Source organism: Ascaphus truei, chromosome 2 (assembly GCF_040206685.1).
Source record: "Ascaphus truei isolate aAscTru1 chromosome 2, aAscTru1.hap1, whole genome shotgun sequence".
Taxonomy (NCBI): Eukaryota; Metazoa; Chordata; class Amphibia; order Anura; family Ascaphidae; genus Ascaphus; species Ascaphus truei.
The window spans coordinates 328,000,275-328,018,526 of record NC_134484.1 but is presented as its reverse complement, the minus strand read 5'-3'; the positions used below and the strand labels follow the sequence as shown (position 1 = coordinate 328,018,526).

The following is an 18,252-nucleotide window of genomic DNA, read 5'->3' as shown; positions in this document are numbered from 1 at the left end:
GGGGGATCTATACCCCATTCCTGTCTCTGAACTCCAACTTCTAGACAGGCTAGGACTTGAGGCATGTGTGGATCTGCCTGTAGAGCTGATCCTATGGCTCCTGGGGGCTCTCCTCATAGGCAACTCTGTGGCATGCCTGCCTGCCTCTTCTGTGAACCATTGGATTCACCTTAGCCGTATCTTAGGACCTTATCTGAAGGGGCACTGTCCCTATCTAGACCACAATAAACAGGGGCTGGTATATCCTATGCACTTGGGGACATACTTAACTATTTACACCGAGGTTCCTCTTCTCCTCCAGGAACCTAACCTCTAGAACCTTCTCCCTAACATATATTTCCCCTGTGATGTCCTTGACTCCAGGCAACACAGGATGGGGCTTAGCATTTCTTGACTCACCCCAATCCTGTGGAAAGTATCATGTTCTTGGTGGGTCCGCACCATGAACCCCCTACAAGGCCATGGTAGTCCCATAGTGGGGATATATATATATTATATTTATATATTATATTATTATATTTATATATTGTATTATTATATTTATATATTATTATATTATGGACTTGAGACAAAAGGTGGCATTGTGTGCTCATTTGCATGTCATTTCCCAGAATCCCTTGCTGCAGTGGAAACACTGTATGCTAGGTGATAATGGTGAAAAGCAGAGTTGCAGACCTGTCGAAGACATGTGAATGTGCTCACAAGTAATATTTTTATATCATCTCTCTCTCTCCCCCCTCCCCCTCTCTCTCCCCACAAATAACATATGGAGAGTCACCTGTGCTCAAAAAAGAGCACACCTTAGATACCAGGGAGATATGCAAAGGATAACAGCTCTAGTAGTTTGAGCTAACCCAGCTGCTGGGTAGCTCTACTGCCACAGCATCCTTTTGAGCTCGACTTCTCACTTTAAAAGCAGACCACTTCCTCTTCCTGGTTGCCAGCTCAATGTTCCTTGTGGACAAAAAGGAGCACTCATTAGATACCTTTGGGATATGCTAATAGCCAGTGACAGTGCGCTACCCAGCAGCTGGTTTTGCTCACGCTGCTAGAGCTGCTGCCTGGAATTGCTGAGGTTGTAGGCTCTGATTCTGTTGGACCTCACACCAGTGCCCCATTCTTCACAAAGTGCCTTAGGTTTGTCAATATAGGTCTTATGGAAATCCTATTAGGAAGTGTGGCATGTGAGTCATTTAAATATACTTTACATATCTCCCATGTATCTAAGGTATGCTCCTTTTTCAGCACAGGTGTCTTTCCATGTGTTATTTAGAGACCAGCTTGAGGGGATATTTATAGTGCTTGAGACAAGGGTAAAATAGGTCGCCACTCCAACAAAAGCCATATTTTAAGGATTCAGATTTAGAAAAATTCACAATCGGATTTAAGATCAAATCCAATGGTGGATTTCACAAAATCGGGGCAGATGCGGACATATCTGCCCAGATCTTTTAGTACCCAATGCGCATTCGAATTTCCTTATGCGGATCGGATTTTGGTAAAAACAGTGCGGAAAATACAGATCGGATTTTGACAGTTTCGTCCATCTCTAGTGTTTTAAACGGTGTACCATGGTTGAGGCTGAATAGGTAGATCGGCAGTGAGTTGTGGCATGAGTTATCTGGTCATAGTCAGATTAAAGGGGTTGTTCAATTGGGAGGTTGGGGGGAGGCAGAAGGAAGAGTTATTGAGAAAGAAAGGAGGTGGTGCTGAGAGTTGGGATCTGGTGTGTTAGAGGGAGCAGCCACAAGAGAAAACAAGATCAAGTCAGTGACCGTCATAATGAGTATGAGAGTTAGTCCACTGGGTGAGACAAAGGAGAGGAGTTTATAAACAGCTGGGAAGTTAGGGTTGGCGCTGAAGTTGGAGAGGGGGCTGAGAATGAAAAAGAGGAAGAGCCAAGTGGCAAAGGTATCAAAAAAACTTGGGCAACATATGACAGCAACACTGAAAGAGACTGAAGTGTAAGCTTGAAAGGAACACAATGAGAAGGAAGGAGAAGGTGATAAAACCTAAAAAGTGCAACTAGGAGAGAGCATGATGCCTACTCTCCCACAATGTTTGACACCAGACATGGGTTTATGACTGAGAGGGCACCATAGGAAAGTTAAGCAGGTGAGGCAATGACCTTGACATGTCCCAGTGATGGCCAGAAGGTTGAAAGAAAAAGGTCATGAACAGTGATTAGTTGGTTGCACACAGATATGAAGTCATTAAAAGGCTCAAGTAGTCACATTGGTGATGAAGAAAAGATGGACTTCAGTCAGGGTCTGAGACCTTTTATTTGGCCAACTTTAAAGTCCTTTTATTGAGGTTTCGAGTCAGTACAAGTCCTCACAGGACATTTAAGGAGTAGATCAGTGTGGCACTGAAAGCCAGTTACATCTGAGAAATATAATGATGGTTTAATAAAACCTACAAAAATATTTTAATCTTAATACAAACAAAACTATATGTATTTAGTCAAAAACATTGAAGCTGAGGAAACATTGTTTTTTTTTTTTTTTTTAGACTGCTACATCAGTCCAAAGTATATGATATCACCCATAGGTGCTTATTTATTAAACAGTGATGGTGCTAATTGTGTACTATGTCATCGAAACTCCTACAGGAGTTTCCATGCAACAGTGCCCTCTGCAGCACTATCGTAGTTTAACACTTTCAGTACTTTTATGATGTATCCTGTACATCATGAGGGCTAACACGGGAGAAGGGGGCCCTTATGATGTATAAGGTGCGGCCCTTATGATGTATAAGGTGCGTCATGCTATTGTTGCTTGTTTCCTAGGAGGAGTATGCACTCCCTGCTCCATAATAGCCGTGAATGCGATCGGAATGGTAGTGGAGCCCACTTCTCTTCCGCCCACATCACTGGGGGCTGCTTGGGTCAATGTGATTTGTACCTCAAGCGATCATGAGGTAGTGATACCGGAAGACCGGTGTCACCCTCTTGGCAGCCTAACGATTAATCAATGCCACCCCATAGTGCAGGGGTGGCCAACTCCAGTCCTCAAGGGTCATCAACAGGTCAGGTTTTAAGGATATCCCTCCTTCAGCACAGGTGCTGAAGCAGGGATATCCTTATAACCTGACCTGCTGGTGGCCCTTGATGACTGGAGTTGGCCACTGATGCCAATAGTGCTTTGTAACATGTCACATGACAGAAGTGCATTATAGCTAAATAGAAGGCAGCCACTAATATTGATAGAATGTGGATATCCCCGGTGATCTCACCAGAAGGTGGTCACAGATTGGAACTGTAACAATGGTTTTCTGTTGCAATAAACATTTCAATATTGGTGACTCCGCCATAACTATTAACTTTGCTAAGTTTTTTACGTTTGATTTATACTTTCACGTTGGCACTTTCCATGTGTTCTTTTCTTATTTTCTCCTTCTCTTCTTTGTAGCCGTATTTGTGGAAGCCCTTGTCCTGCTGTATGGCCAGATGTAATAAAGCTACCATATTTCAACACCATGAAACCAAAGAAGCAATACCGGCGAAAACTCAGAGAAGAGTTTTCTTTGTAAGGATGGAAACCATTTTTTGTAGTTTTAGCTGAAAGCCGTATTTATCCCGTCTGTCCCCATCATTGAACAGTTTGGTATTTAGTCACATTTAATAGTGATGGTAAAAGGATATGATGAAGGATTAGCCTGTTCAAATAAACAATAGGCACCAATATTTTAGTATGTATAATTTTATTTGTATAAGCAGTGTATGCAGCGCTTTACACAATAACAATACAAGGTAAATACATTACATACAGTACAATGGGAATACGTGCAACAGCTAAATGACAACATAAGGCAAAAGGAGACTCTGTCCCTAAGGGCTTACAATACAAGCATAATATTTTTCTGCACTTTATTTGTTTATAACTAAATACTAACTTTTTGTAATGTTCTTTGTTTCATTTTCTGTTTTTTTTTTTACCCATGAAACCTAGCTCATGAAAAATATATTGTTTGTTTTAAATGTCATTATTTTTATTATATTTATTTTGTTACACACCAATATTTATCTTACTTGAATCTATATTTTCACTGGACTTTTTTTGTGTGCTTGCTACGCTTATTCATATGTTTTTTTTTTGTTTTGTTTTTAAAGGTCCCAGAGCTGGCCACATAAACCCCTTCCCCATTGCAGACCCCTCTGGCAAATAAAGAATCATCTGCTAGTATTAGATGACAAAAGGGTGCCCACTGACACCTCTTGCTAAAGCTCTTATTCTACCTTTGATGTATTGTTCTAAGGCATGAGAAAAAATCTTACCGCCAAAAATGTTTCCTTAAATATGTTAAGCACTGTTGGTTGCTAGAAATAACATAGTATTGTTGGTTTAAGTTTTACCTGGAAAACAGCGCAGGCCACAACTACAATGCAATCAAGATGCTTAACCGCTTAGTTGATTGCTTTCAGTTGGCCACGGTTAGCTTAGTCATCTAAACTAGTAATCATTTGACAAGATATGCAAAAGGCGGATCGCCTAACAGTTGCTGAACATACTAAATTATCCTTTAGTGCTTTACCGCTGCCTACATTTAAGTATATATACTGCTCACGAGTACATCAAAGTAGAATAAATAATCTATCAGAAATTTGCATCCTTTCTGACTCACTTATTGAGTGATGCATTCGGCTGTTATGTAGTGACCTAAGAAAACTGATTGACGCAAACATTGAGCTTAAGGCTATTTTAATTAAAAAGATGTTGACCATGTCACTACATTCGGATACATACATACATATATATATATATATATATATATATATACGTGCGTTTGTGTTGGCAACAGTGTAATTAATAGGCTTTATTCCAGAATAAAATGTACTTTCCTTTTTGGCAGCATCCCCACTCCTGCGTTAGATCTTTTTGAGCACATGTTGGCTCTGGATCCTAGCAAACGTTGTACTGCAGAACAGGCTCTACTGTGCGAGTTCCTGCGGGAAGTGGATCCATCTAAGATGCCACCGCCAGAGTAAGTGAGATTTGTTTTCCATGGTGCTCACTACCTCAAATAGCCGTAGTAAATCTTAGTGGGGAATCTAAGTGGAGAAGCATCACATTTAAAAAAAAAAATATTCTAGGAAATATTTTCCGAGGCTTTCGATGGCTTTCTGGGCCTGGTTATCTGTAGTGCTGAAAATATGGTCTTGGTACATTTTCTCCTGGGATGTGTTTATCTGTTAGTGTGTCTCCTTTCGGGTTGTCTACATCTGATGAGCGCTCTAGGATTTGTGTAGGGTTGGTGGTTTTGTTCCTTGATCAGGTCCATCTATAGCTATGCAGGACAAACAGGTCTGTATTCTATGGTCTAACAATGTGGGGATTTCTGGATACATTGGTTTTAGCCACACACTTCCAAAATCTGCTAGCAACTCAATAGTTTAGTTTAGGGTTACAAACTACTAATCAGAAATGTGCAAGATGTACATAAAACATTTACTGATTTGGACCAAGCTCATCTGCATGAAAAATCACTTTCTTTGTCAGTTTCAGCCAAGAAAATGCTATAAGGGATATGTGATGAGGGATATGGGAATGTTCTATATGTATATCTTTATTTTATACTCCACGCTTTACAAAAGAGACCATATAGGACAGGGAATGATAATACAATAAGTGAAACAAACAAAATTGGATGATGGGAAAGGAAATCCCTGCCCTGGAGAGCTTATAATCGACGTGCTATGTTGGGAGACTTACAGAGACAGCATGTGAGAGAGAGAGTGCAGTAGATGGCAGTGCGTGGTCACAATGGTTGGTTGGAGTGACTGTGGAGCAGTAAGTAGTCATGGGTCCAGGCTAATGTAATGCTTGATGTAAGCGGTGATTTTTCAGATTTGACTTATAGGTGGGGGAGATACGGTGCTTGTTGTATACTTGGTGAGGGGAAAAGATTTAAGGCGAGAGAGAGAGCAGTAGAGGTGAAAGGGCTGGATAGCAGACCGTTCTGGGTAAAAAGAGATCAAAGCTGATATGTAGGGAGGAGCAGATGAGTGGGGAGCCTTGAAGGTAAGGGGAGAACTTTGCAGGTGATCTGAAAAGTGATGGGAAGCCAGAAGAGGGATTTAAGGAGGAGATGAGCCTAGGCTGTTTTGGGAGAACGTTGTGAGGCAGGGAGGCCTTTTAGCAGTATGTTACAATAATGCAGACGGGAAAGGATAAGGGCATGCATTAGAGTTTTAGCAGTAGATTGACACAGGAAAGGGGGTGGATCTTGGCAATATTACAGAGGAAGAAGTGACTAATTTATGCCATGAATGTGAATGGAGAAGGAAATGGAAGAGTCAAGTGTTACTTGGTGACAGGATAGATGGTAGTACCCTTTACTGCGATGGAAAGGGGGATATTAAGCCAGATTTAGGGGGAAATAGAAGGATTTCCGTTTTAGATATAAAGTTTAAGACAGTGACGCACCATCCACGAGAATGTAGCCAGGAGGCAATCCCAGACTGGATTGCAAGTGGTGAGCGTAGGGATAGATATAAATATCTCTATGTAGATGTTAGATAGATATGATACCTAAGGCCAAAGGAGTTGATGAGGTCACCAAATAATGGTGTGTAAAGAGATAAAAAGAATCCCAGAACAGAGCACTGAGATACACTAACAGACCAACAAGAGCCGAAGACCTGTTTGCAACAGAGACTGAAAATGTGCAGTGGGAGAGGTGATAAGAACCAGGATAGAGCTTTGTTGCTTTGTTAGAGCGTTTAGAATAGGAAAGAAAAGAGTGACGAACAGTATCACATGCAGCAGAGCGATTCAGTAGGGAGCAATTACCATGGGATTTTGCTTCATGTAGATTGTTGACTACTTTAGTGAGCAGTGTCTCTGTTGAGTGAGCTGTACAAAATCCAGATTCTAAAGGATCCAGGAGGGCCCGGGGAATTAAGAAAGTTGATCATACAAGAGAAGACCAGATGTTCTAGCAATTTGGAGGCAAAAGGCAGGAGAGATACTGGGTGGTAATTTCTAAAGCACGTAGGGTTTAGGGTGTTTTTGAGAATAGGTTTGACCACCGCATGCTTAGCGGAAGAGTGAAAAGTGTGAGAGTATAGGGGGAAGTTGAAGATGTGGGTGAACGTGGGCACTAAGAGAGGAGTAAGAATTCTGATAAGGTGTGAGGGGATAGGATCAAGAGGGCATTGGGTAGAGGGAATAGAGAAGATCAGCTTAGAAAACGTCTAACAGGAGAAAAAGGGTCGAGAGTGGAAGAAGATTTAGGTAGAAGCAGAGGAGGAGGCAGGGACCGAAGGAATCTCCTTGAGAATAGCATCCACCTTGACTGCTGATAAATTCATGTTTTGTATTTTCGGGTTTACGAATCTGATTCTACTCTCCCACAGAACAGGAGAATTGGTGTGCAAGTAGGGATAATGTATTGTGAACTGTGCTGATAAAAAAAGAGGGGGTTATGTATTTATCTGAGCCACTTAAGAGTGTGCAGGGGCCAGTGTTGTAATTGTCAGATTATTATTTCTTCCCTTTCCTGCAGCCTTCCTCTTTGGCAGGATTGTCACGAGTTATGGAGTAAGAAACGTAGAAGGCAAAAGCAACTGGGGACGAGTGATGATGCAACAGCACCCAAAGTACCTAGAAAAGATTTGTCTTTGGGCATGGATGACAGCAGAAATAACACGCCACAAGGAACGCAGACCTCTTCACAGCTAAAACCCCAGGGATTTCCCACTGTAGGACTAGGTGAGTGTATATAGTGCTACTCAGTGGCGTAACTTCAGCATAAGGGGCCCCAACGCAGTCACTTGTCGGCCCTCATCGCGGCGTCATGTCATTGTAACGCTATGACAACACAGCGTCACATGACGGCAACATCAATGAGGAGGGCTGCTCTCTTACAGAGGCCCTGGCAATCCGTTTCATTGCTGTGGGGAAGTTGGTGGGGCCTCTGAAACCGCTTGGGGGGCTCATCACGAGTCCGGAGAGAGGGCCCCTACATCTTCAGATCCCCCCCCCTCCCCTTGCTGGGCCCCCAGCTTGCTGCCAAAAGATATTTCACATTTGGGCAGTTCTTTATTCAAAATATGATCTTTCTTGTTTTCTCCATAAGGCTGAGTCCCCGCTGGCGCTGAGCTTGCTATGCGCTTGGCGAGCTTACCTTCTGCAATGTGGATCACAACATCCCCTCTCCCGCTGTGCTCACACGCTCATGCGCGTGCACACACGCTCTCCCAAGCGTTGTGCTTGGGGAGACAAGGGAGAGATACTTTCGTGCCGAGAGCAGGGTCACATGACCCTGCTCTGACCAATGGGAAAGGAGGGTGTGTTTTACTGTCACAAAACACAACATTAATTTTTTAGCCGAGAGGAAGCAGAGAGAAGTGGAAAGAGAGAGGGGGGGGGGGGGGCAAACGGACTGCTGCTGGGGTGGTTGGGGGGGGAAACGGACTACTACTGCTTGGGTGGTTGGGGGGGGCAAACGGACTGCTGCTGGGGTGGTTGTGGGAAGGGCAAACGGACTACTACTGCTGCTGGGATGGTTGTGGGGGGGGGGCAAACGGACTACTGCTGCTGGGGTGGTTGGGGGGGGAAACTGACTACTACTGCTGGGGTGGTTGGGGGGGGAAACTGACTACTGATGCTGGGGTGGTTGGGGGGGGCAAACTGACTACTGCTGCTGGGGTAGTTGGGGGGGGAAACTGACTACTGATGCTGGGGTGGTTGGGGGGGGAAACTGACTACTGCTGCTGGGGTGGTTGGGGGGGGGAAACGGACTACTGCAGCTGGGGTGGTTGGGGGGGGGAAACGGACTACTACTGCAGCTGGGGTGGTTGGGGGGGGAAACGGACTACTACTGCTGCTGGGGTGGCTGGGGGGGGGGAATGGACTACTGCTGCTGAGGTGGTTGGGGGGGGGGGGAAACGGACTACTGCTGCTGGGGTGGTTGGGGGGGGGAACGGACTACTGCTACTGGGGTTGTTTGGGGGGGAAACGGACTACTGCTGCTGGGGTGGTTGTGGGGTGGGGGGCAAACGGACTACTACTGCTGCTGGGGTGGTTGGGGGGGGGGAACGGACTACTACTGCTGCTGGGGTGGTTGTGGGGGGCAAACGGACTACTGATGCTGGGGTGGTTGGGGGGGGAGACGGACTACTACTACTGCTGGGGTTGTTGGGGGGGGGGCAAACGGACTACTGCTGCTGGGGTGGTTGGGGGGGAAACGGACTACTACTGCTGCTGGGGTGGTTGGGGGGGGAAACGGACTACTGCTGCTGGGGTGGAAGGGCAAACAGGTTGGGGTGGGGGGGGGGGCAAACGGGCTGCTGCTGGGGTGGGGGGGCAAACGGGCTGCTGCTGGGGTGGGGGGCAAACGGGCTGCTGCTGGGGTGGGGGGCAAACGGTGTGGTGGGGGCGGCAAACGGAGTGGTGTGGTGGGGAGAGGAGGGGGGGAGAAGGGAGAGAGCGAGGGGAAGGGTTAGAGAGAGGGGGGAGAGAGACAGACACACACAGAAACACAGACAGCCCCTATACAGCCAGTGACACACCCCCTCCCGTAATAGCCACGCCCTCCCCCCTCCCTCGCTCGCTCTAAAAATGTTGCAGGACACCGATCGCTCATGCTTGGAGAGTTGGTGACATCACCGCTCTCCAAGCATGAGCGAGCTCAGCGGCAGCGTGGACTCAGCCTTATGCCGCAAATATTTTGCTATTTAAATGGCACATTTTAATGAAAGAGGTTTATATTTAGGCATCTGATAGATCACGTTGGCAGTAAAGTATATTTAACATCCACGCTATCCGTTTCTGTGTCAAAATCCATCTCGAGCAATGCAGGCGTTGATTTGTCTTCTATACACGTCATGTCTTCTCTAGGGAACCCAGGTCCTGGCCAGCAATTCAACCAGAATGAAGTGGCCATCTTGCTGAATTTGTTGCAGTCTCAAAGCAGCGTCAGCATGGCTCATTTTGCCCAGGTGTTGAACATTAACGTGAACCCCGAGTCCCGGCAGCAGTTGAACGACATAAAACTCCCCGCTGGTATATTGGCAGCAGGAGACAAACAGCCAGAACAAAAACAGGAACCTCTTCATCCAGCAAACCAGTCCCAGGCGCCTCCTGCCCCAACATCATCCTTACCAAAGGCTAAACCGGATGTGGCTCAGGCTGCTGTGGAGAGTACTTTTTCCGTTTTGTTGTCCCAGTTACAAAAGGTGCAGGATTCAAAGCCAAGCGATGACGCCGCCACAGAGGAGACTGAGGAGAAGTCGAAGACTGATGCGCAGTTGCTGCCCAAGCGACCCCCAAGTCCTTCTCCAACTGGTAAGCTACAAGGTCTTGTGTTCTTAACCATTTTGCTGAGAGAGGGGCCTCCGATGTGCTGACTAGTCTGACTGCGAAAGGGTTAATTTATACCAAAAATTGTCTTGGCAAGCGTTCCCACAGTGTATATAGGTGAATTTATTAAAATGTGCATGATGATATCATTGCATAAAGGGCTTATTTTATTTAATCAACAATTGTGTAAAATCTCAAATATTTAGAGTGTGCACTTTTAATTTCTAGTATATGTGCTTCACTAATTATAATAACACACGTTTGTGATGGTTATCACACCAGTGCAACAAAATCAGCCACTCAGACCCTTAACAAGGAACCGTCTCCAGAGTTCCTTTACACATGTAGTTTTCTCCAAATGAAAGGGGAGTGTAGGGAGGAACCGGAAATAGGAGAAACAACACAGAAAACCAATAGCGCCATAACGTTTAAAAACATGTACGTGTGGTAGGATCTTGATGTGTCTCTTGATTGAAGAAAATCTGAGTCGATGTTTCAGAAGACGCATCAAGATCCTACCATACATACATATTGTTTTTAAACATTATTGCGCTATTGGTTTTCTGTGTGTTTCCTTCTATTCCGGTACCTTCCTACGCCCCCATCTTTTGGAGAAAGTGAAAGGGTTAAAGCAGTATTGTAGATAATACCATCAAAAGTAAAAACAATCCTCTGTGCACCTTTCATAAACCGCCAAGGATTTCTCCTCATTAAAGGAAGGTCACCCCTTTTTTAATTTTTATTATTATGATGTGATTTTGCACACTTCAATTTAAACTTCAGTCTCTCTGATACTTCATGACTAATCCTTCTGACTTCGACTTGTCCAGGAACAGAGCAAGTATTTCCGCCTTTTCTTTGATGTCAATGTGTAAAACGCAAGGCCGAAAAGGGCAGGTAGAGTGGAAAATGAACTTGTGCTGTTAAATACACTACCGCCTCTCTGATGCACTCAGTGTACAAAATGACATGACAGATTAAAGATGTCGGGCTTCTGGCATTTGTGAAGGTTGTAGCATGCCTTTGTCAGTAGATTTTATAATGGGGGGGGGGGGGGGAAGGAAATAAATTGTCTGTATATATAGAGATGGATATAGGTATCAATAACCCCGATGAGACCTTTTAAACATGTTTCTGCAATTAGTTCACTTTAAATCTTAATGTCTCTGGCTTGTGGATCTGTAATTGTTATTGCCCTGTCCATTCATATCTGTTAAGACATTGTGAGGCAGGAGCGTATGGTATCTGCATGTTCTATTTTTCACTGAAATATCAATGAATTATGATACTGCGGAATTGTTTAATAAGCATCGGATTGTGTGCTGCCACTTATATTTTCCTTGTTGTGTGTTGGCAATGGATTTAATGTAATCTATTCTTTAGTGGATGTCAGATTTAAAAAGTCAGCGGCATTGTTTAAATTGGTGGTGATCTTCTTTGTTCTAGATGAAAATGAGCTTGAGGAGCAGCATAATGCGAATCTCCAAACCGTATCGCCCGAACGAAACCTTCCTCAAATACTGCCTCCAGATCAGCGCCCCCCGGAGCCACCTGAACCACCTCCAGTCTGTGAAGAAGACCTCGATTACCGGATCGAGAGCCAGCACATACACAGCAACAGCATGTCTTCTCATGACCATCATGCAGAAGTTAAGGCTGCACTGCTACAGTTGCTTGCTCAGCACCAGGCTCAGGAAGAAGATACGGGGGGTACAGATTTCCCTGTGGGAGCCTCCTTTTCCAAGGCACCAGACTGCATAGAAACATGTGGGTCATCCTTCCTCCCGACCTCGTACAGCAGCGATAGGCCTCGAAGTGTGTCCTCTGGCATTTTGGAAAGGCACCCTGAAAACCAGCCTATCGATAACTACAGTACTGCTTCATCTCAGATTGGTAGTAGGCTCCAAGCGCCTTCTGCTTTTACAGAGCATTTTTGTAACTCTGTCACCACCTATGGGGACACCTACCTCAGCGCTGATTCCATGTTATTCAGTGGTGACAAGGACCATAGATTTGAATACAGCCGCAGCCCTACGGTTCTTCTGGGAAACAGCGATCCCTCCACCGGATTGGCCAACAGTCATTCTTTGCCAACACAGATGCATAACTTTAACTACAGCACTAACATACCAGAGAATTCTGGTCTACCTGCTCATATGCACGGACATGCTTGGACATCCCCTCTCCAGAGACCTGCCTTCTCTCAAGGACATAGAGGACACATAGGCACATATGTCAGAGGCCGTGGTAGGGGCTTACCATACTGAGATCTGTTTTTCCTCAGGCAAAATAATTTTCTTTTCTTTTGTAGCTGCGTTTTACAGCAGCCATGTACAAGACTTGAACATGAATTAGACAACGGCTTTATTTTTGTGTGGAATATGGTCTTGCAATACAACAGTAATTGAGGGGAGGGTGGTAATTACACAATTCACTCCGTTTTGAAAACGAGATAAAACTAATCTACAAATTGACAAATACTAGTTAAAGATCTTTATTTTATATTTTACCAGTTTTAAGTTGAATGTTAATTTGTAAGTGCATCCCTCTCTTCTCTTCTTTTTTTTTTTTTTTTTTTTTTATTTTTTTTATTTTTTACCCGCGCGCATCCCTCCACTCACCCCCTTTGTCTCCCCCCCCCCCCCCCCCCCCCCCGGCTCTTGCAAGAATTTTGAAGAACTTTGCACATTTGTGCTCATCTTTTGTACATTTGGACCAACATTTGGGCAAAAAGAAGGCAAGGCTCTGATTTTCTTTGGTATCTGTTTCTTTTTACAAAAACTATCTTTTAGTCAAAGGTCACTGTCGGTTTTTACACTGCTTTCAGTGTCATTGTGGAATATGTACCTAGCGCTCAACAAAAACACAACCTTTCTCTCGTGATGCAAACGTTTTATCAACTGTTTTTTTTTCTTTTTATGGATAAAGAAATAAATGTTGATCAAAACGCTCTCTAGTTTTGTAAATGGTCTGATTTCACTATACTGTGTGTGTTCTTAAAGAACAATCTTGTAATCAGAAGGTAGCAAGTTTAACAGGGTTTACTATAGTTCCCATAATGATTTGATATGCCACTTCTATTCACACCCATCTAATAACAAAGTACACATTGCTCGTATTTTTACTATTGCCACATTAAAATAAAAAATCTCCACAGGTACTCTTAACGTTTCATCTTTATGATAGAGTCCTGTGTTTGGCAATTTTTTATTTGTGACAATTGGATAGGATGGCTTCTATTTAGTCCAGAAAAATTGTTTTGGTTTAATATGTGTTCTATAAGCAATGTCTTACTATATTGTAAAAAAAAAAAAATTATCTCTCCCTCCGGGAGATGTAGCTCATCTATGACGAGACTGCTGGGGGAGAAAGGCAGAAAGAAGTGATGACTTTATAAGGTATTAAATGAAAGAGATGCAATGGAGAGAGGAGTGGGGGAAGATAGAGAGAAGGTGGGTAATGTAAAAAGTCAAAGCCGATATTATTTTGGGGAGTGCAGGATTGGCACACGCGCAAAGCGTGCATGGGCTGAGCCCTAGTTTTAAAAAGGGAAAGAGATTGCACATCTAGCTTTTTAGTATCACACGTAGCATATACACTTAAGGCCTTATTCAATATATTCCAAAGCGACCATTCTAACCATTCTTGGGAAAAATCTTTTATTTAAGGGTGTTATGATTGTTCATGTGAGATCATTGTGGTCAAAGCTCTTGGTCTTTTACTAGCTGATCAGCTTCTTTACTGTACTGTAAATGTGCTGCAGAAATAATTTTTCTTTATCCCCGCTGATTTAAAAAGATGATATTGTTCATGCACTAAACCCTTTAAAATAGCAAATTGACATGACGTGGAGTTTTCGCTGGGCCACTGATTTGATGAACAATTTTGAAATAGCAAGAGCTGTGAAAGAGAACTCTATGCATGGCTCGAAGATCTGTGCACTGTACATTTTTAGAGTATACATAAAAAAAATTCTATCATGCATTTGTGTAGTTTTTTTATTTATTTTTATTAACTCTTACAAACTTTTTCCCATTTTTAAGATTTTGGTTAAATAAATTATCCCAACATCTTCAAGTATTATAGTGTGCGAGTCTACCAAAAACAATAGCTTCTAGCATTTGGAAAAAAAGTGAAAGTATCTTTCTATATCTTGGATAAAGAAAATATCTGCTCCAAACCATTACAATATAGATTGGGTGTACGCTCTCAAAGATGGTGCTAAATTTTGAGATAAATACTAAATAAGTAATGAGTGCAAAAAAATCACCAGCACCCCTCTGTTATCAAAAACACAAATAATAACCATCCTTTATTATAATCCATTACAATTGTATGCAATATTAAAAACCTCAATATGTAAACTGATACCAGTTCTACAATTAAATGTCCATATCGCAGTACTCAAATATTGATTCAAGCATTAATACTTTCAGATATTTAATGTTTACTGCAGTTATTAAATGATAGGGATCTGTGTGTATCAAACTGAAATGTCTTTAAAAAAGGTTGCATAAATTAAACATCAAAAATAGTTTTCATAAATTCTATTATGAATCATTTAACAGTGTATTACGGTGTAATGCACTCAAATGGTATTATGACTTGGTTACATAGGTTTACACAATAACAATATTTAATACAAGATTCCCAGACATCTAAGTATAGTATTCTGATATACTTAAGTCTTGGTATATGTAGTTAGGTGTACCTTTAACCAAATAAATGTCACACCCTGCTGTATTAATTGATGGTCAAACGTAACGAGAAACTATGTACTTTTAAATGTAATAAGTGTAAACGTCTGAGCATTTCAAAAATCTAATCTCAAAAAGATCCATACATTCATTCTGAAATATAACCATAACATGATTGGCTATTATCTAAAAAGTCCTTGTACACAAAATGCAACCAAAATATTTTAGTAATTGTCTCCTTTATCTTGCTGTTATCCAAATCCACACTTAAGAATATTAACTGGAACCGAATGCTTAGTGTAGAGATCTTATGAAAGCGCCTTCTCAACTGCGATCCTATTGACACAAATCTGGGTTGGTTCCTGATGCTCGTAGTCCAGTCTGTAGTGGAATCAAGCTGGTATTATCTGCCAGCAATGCACAGCACCTTAATACATCGATTCTGGGTCTACTGATGCATCTACTTGTAAAGTGCTTTATTAAGTGTAATAGTTTTTTCTGCTATACGGCTATCAGTGTATGCAGCGCTGTACACAGAATTGTTGCTGGGATGGTTTCCTGCCCCATAGAGCTTACAATCTATTTTATGGTGCCTGAGGCACAATGAGATGAAATAACTTGCCCCAGGTCACAAAGAACTGACACCAAGAATTGGACCAGGTTCTCCTGCTTCAAACTCATTGTCCTCAGAGTCGGTGTCTATACTCAGTGAGCCACTCTAGCCCTTGTGGATCGTGTTCCTTTGCACCCAGACCATGGTTTGATTAGGCTGTGCTCATCTCTGTGACATCTTTGCTTGTACCAGATTTCTCTTCGAACTGAAAAAGCTCGGTCATTAAAGAATTGGTGCCATTTTTACATGGTTTTACTTATGGTCTACTTTACAATATAGTACAGTTGGAGCAGTGTTTCATGAATATTGGTGCAGAGCGGACTTTGCACTTAGGTTTGTGGTGAGCCGCTGGTGTGTAATCATTTCATGTATTACAGTAACGACACCTGGGTCCCTCACATAGTATAGAAACGCCTATCACATTAACATCTGTTCAGATTGTAGTTTTATTCAATAAATTATGCATTGTGTGTTATAGTCTACTTACTGAACCTTTTGCTGCATTGTTGCCTTGATGGATACACCAACATCCATCACCACGCTTGCTGCTAACGATATCACATAGCAAGAGATAGAGGTCAAACAATAACATAAAATTAAACGATAACAAAAACATTAAGACTAGCTTTTCTTAACAGAATCCTATTGCAACGGAGGTTTCCAATGTGAGTATCTATCTGTGGGAGGATTTTGTCAATATCCCCCTTCTGTATACCACTTGTTCTGTACTACTAACGTTCAAATCTCTATTAGAACTACTGTGATATTTGTTCATAATTTTGTGCCATCGAGTTATTTATGATGTCATTAGGGTGTTCCAATAGTTTCCTTCGTTCTCGTCTTTCCTGCGTATAGTTTGGGGGCAAGAACTCATTAGCAAGTAAATCGCATCACTGGTTCTACATTTAATAAAGGATTTCATTTTATGTACATGACTCCTATCACTATTTGTAAACCTCTTGGTCTCTAATATATATATATATATCTAAAAAGGAGGGAGAGTAGGGTCAAAAAGGTGCACTCAAATGCTGAATTATGAAAAATAGAAATGGACTTTATTAACAAAGAGTATAAAAAACACAAAAGACAGACCCACACAAATCACATGTCAGATCGCTATGCGACACAACGTAAAAACATCAAAGAGGTACAATTGGTCTGATAAGAGCCAAAGCAGGGTAACAATATATCATTACAAATATAACATAACAGAACTAGGGGAAAAATATTTCTCCCCAAGTAATGTTTACTGAGATCGGCCGATCCAGAACAAGAGTAGCAATGAATATAAATGGTAAGTAGATACAGACCACAAGAAAAAGATTGGATATATATTATAGTAAATATACATAAACCTCTTAATGATGATGAGAGATAGTTAGGCACATAGCTAGAAATACATAAAGTTGTGACCCTTAAATGTGCTGTAAATCAGCTGAATAAAGTGATGCCCAAATTGAGCTGCACATGTAAGATAAGTAGCAGCAGTGGTAGATCTATAAAGTGCACTGGTAGCGCTCATATAAAGTCCCCTGAGATACAGAGCTCAAAAATAATGAGCAGTGGTGGTGTGTGAATAACACAGGGACATAGAGCACTGCTGTGTGTGGTGTGCACAAAGCACTGAGGAAATCCAGTGATAAATACCAGCGTTACTCAGTCAGGCAGCAGGAGAATCAGATGATAAAGACCAAAGTCTTGCAGTGGGACATCAGCAGTAAAACGGAGGAAAGTCTCACGCAGTATGGTAAGGCACACGGGTCACAGGATGGAGGGGTGCTGTCACAGCTTTCACTAGACGTCATTATGACGGTCTAATTACTAAGTACCCAATTACACCGACATTATATCTTCTGCCCAAGATCCACAAAAACCTCTCCCACCCCCCAGGAAGACCAATCGTATCAGGTATAGGAGGGCTATGTGAGCCCATAAGCCGTTTCATTGATGCATTTTTACGCTCATCTGTAGAAACTTTACCTTCGTATCTCAGGGACAGCATGGATATACTCTCAAGGCTTGATAACGTGTTTGTTGACAACGACACTATATTAGCCACCTGTGACGTTGAAACGTTATATACTTGTATCCGCCATGAAGATGGCATCTTTGCCACAAAATTCTTTTTATCCATGCTGAACCTGAGTACAAATTTAACGAATACATTAATACATCTCCTGGATTTTGTACTAAGACATAATTATTTTTTATTTAAAAATACTTATTATTTACAGATCAGAGGAACGGCTATGGGTGCAACATGTGCGCCCTCCTATGCGAATCTTTTCCTGGGGTGGTGGGAACGTGAAGAGGTCTTTTCTGAAGCCAATAGTGAGTACACGTCCCATCTGCTGTTGTGGTTGAGATACATCGATGATATTTTCATTCTATGGCAGGGCACTGCATTAATGTTGCAACAGTTCATCGATGTTCTCAATCACAACAGCATTAACATCAGGCTCACCTACACCTCGAGTACTACTAATGTTAAATATCTTGACCTCAGTATTAGCATCGCCTCTGATGGTCGTGTAGTAACTGACATTTTCCGTAAAACGACATCTTGTAACACCTTACTGCACGCCAGCAGCTTTCATCCTGCTCATCAGATAAGGGGCATCCCCAATGGCGAATTTAT

At 42.4% G+C, this 18,252-nt stretch overlaps 1 protein-coding gene across 1 annotated transcript in view; it reads left to right on the top strand.

Moving 5' to 3' along the window:
• CDK13 (cyclin dependent kinase 13) overlaps window positions 1-16,540 on the top strand; it is a 46,291-nt gene extending 29,751 nt beyond the window's left edge. The window contains exons 10-14 of the mRNA XM_075586603.1: window positions 3,411-3,527; window positions 4,852-4,983; window positions 7,507-7,712; window positions 9,843-10,289; window positions 11,751-16,540. Of these exons, the coding sequence (XP_075442718.1) occupies window positions 3,411-3,527; window positions 4,852-4,983; window positions 7,507-7,712; window positions 9,843-10,289; window positions 11,751-12,571 (1,723 nt within the window). The 3' untranslated portion in view covers window positions 12,572-16,540. The remainder of the gene's footprint in view (window positions 1-3,410; window positions 3,528-4,851; window positions 4,984-7,506; window positions 7,713-9,842; window positions 10,290-11,750) is intronic.
• The last annotated feature ends 1,712 nt before the right edge of the window (window positions 16,541-18,252 follow it).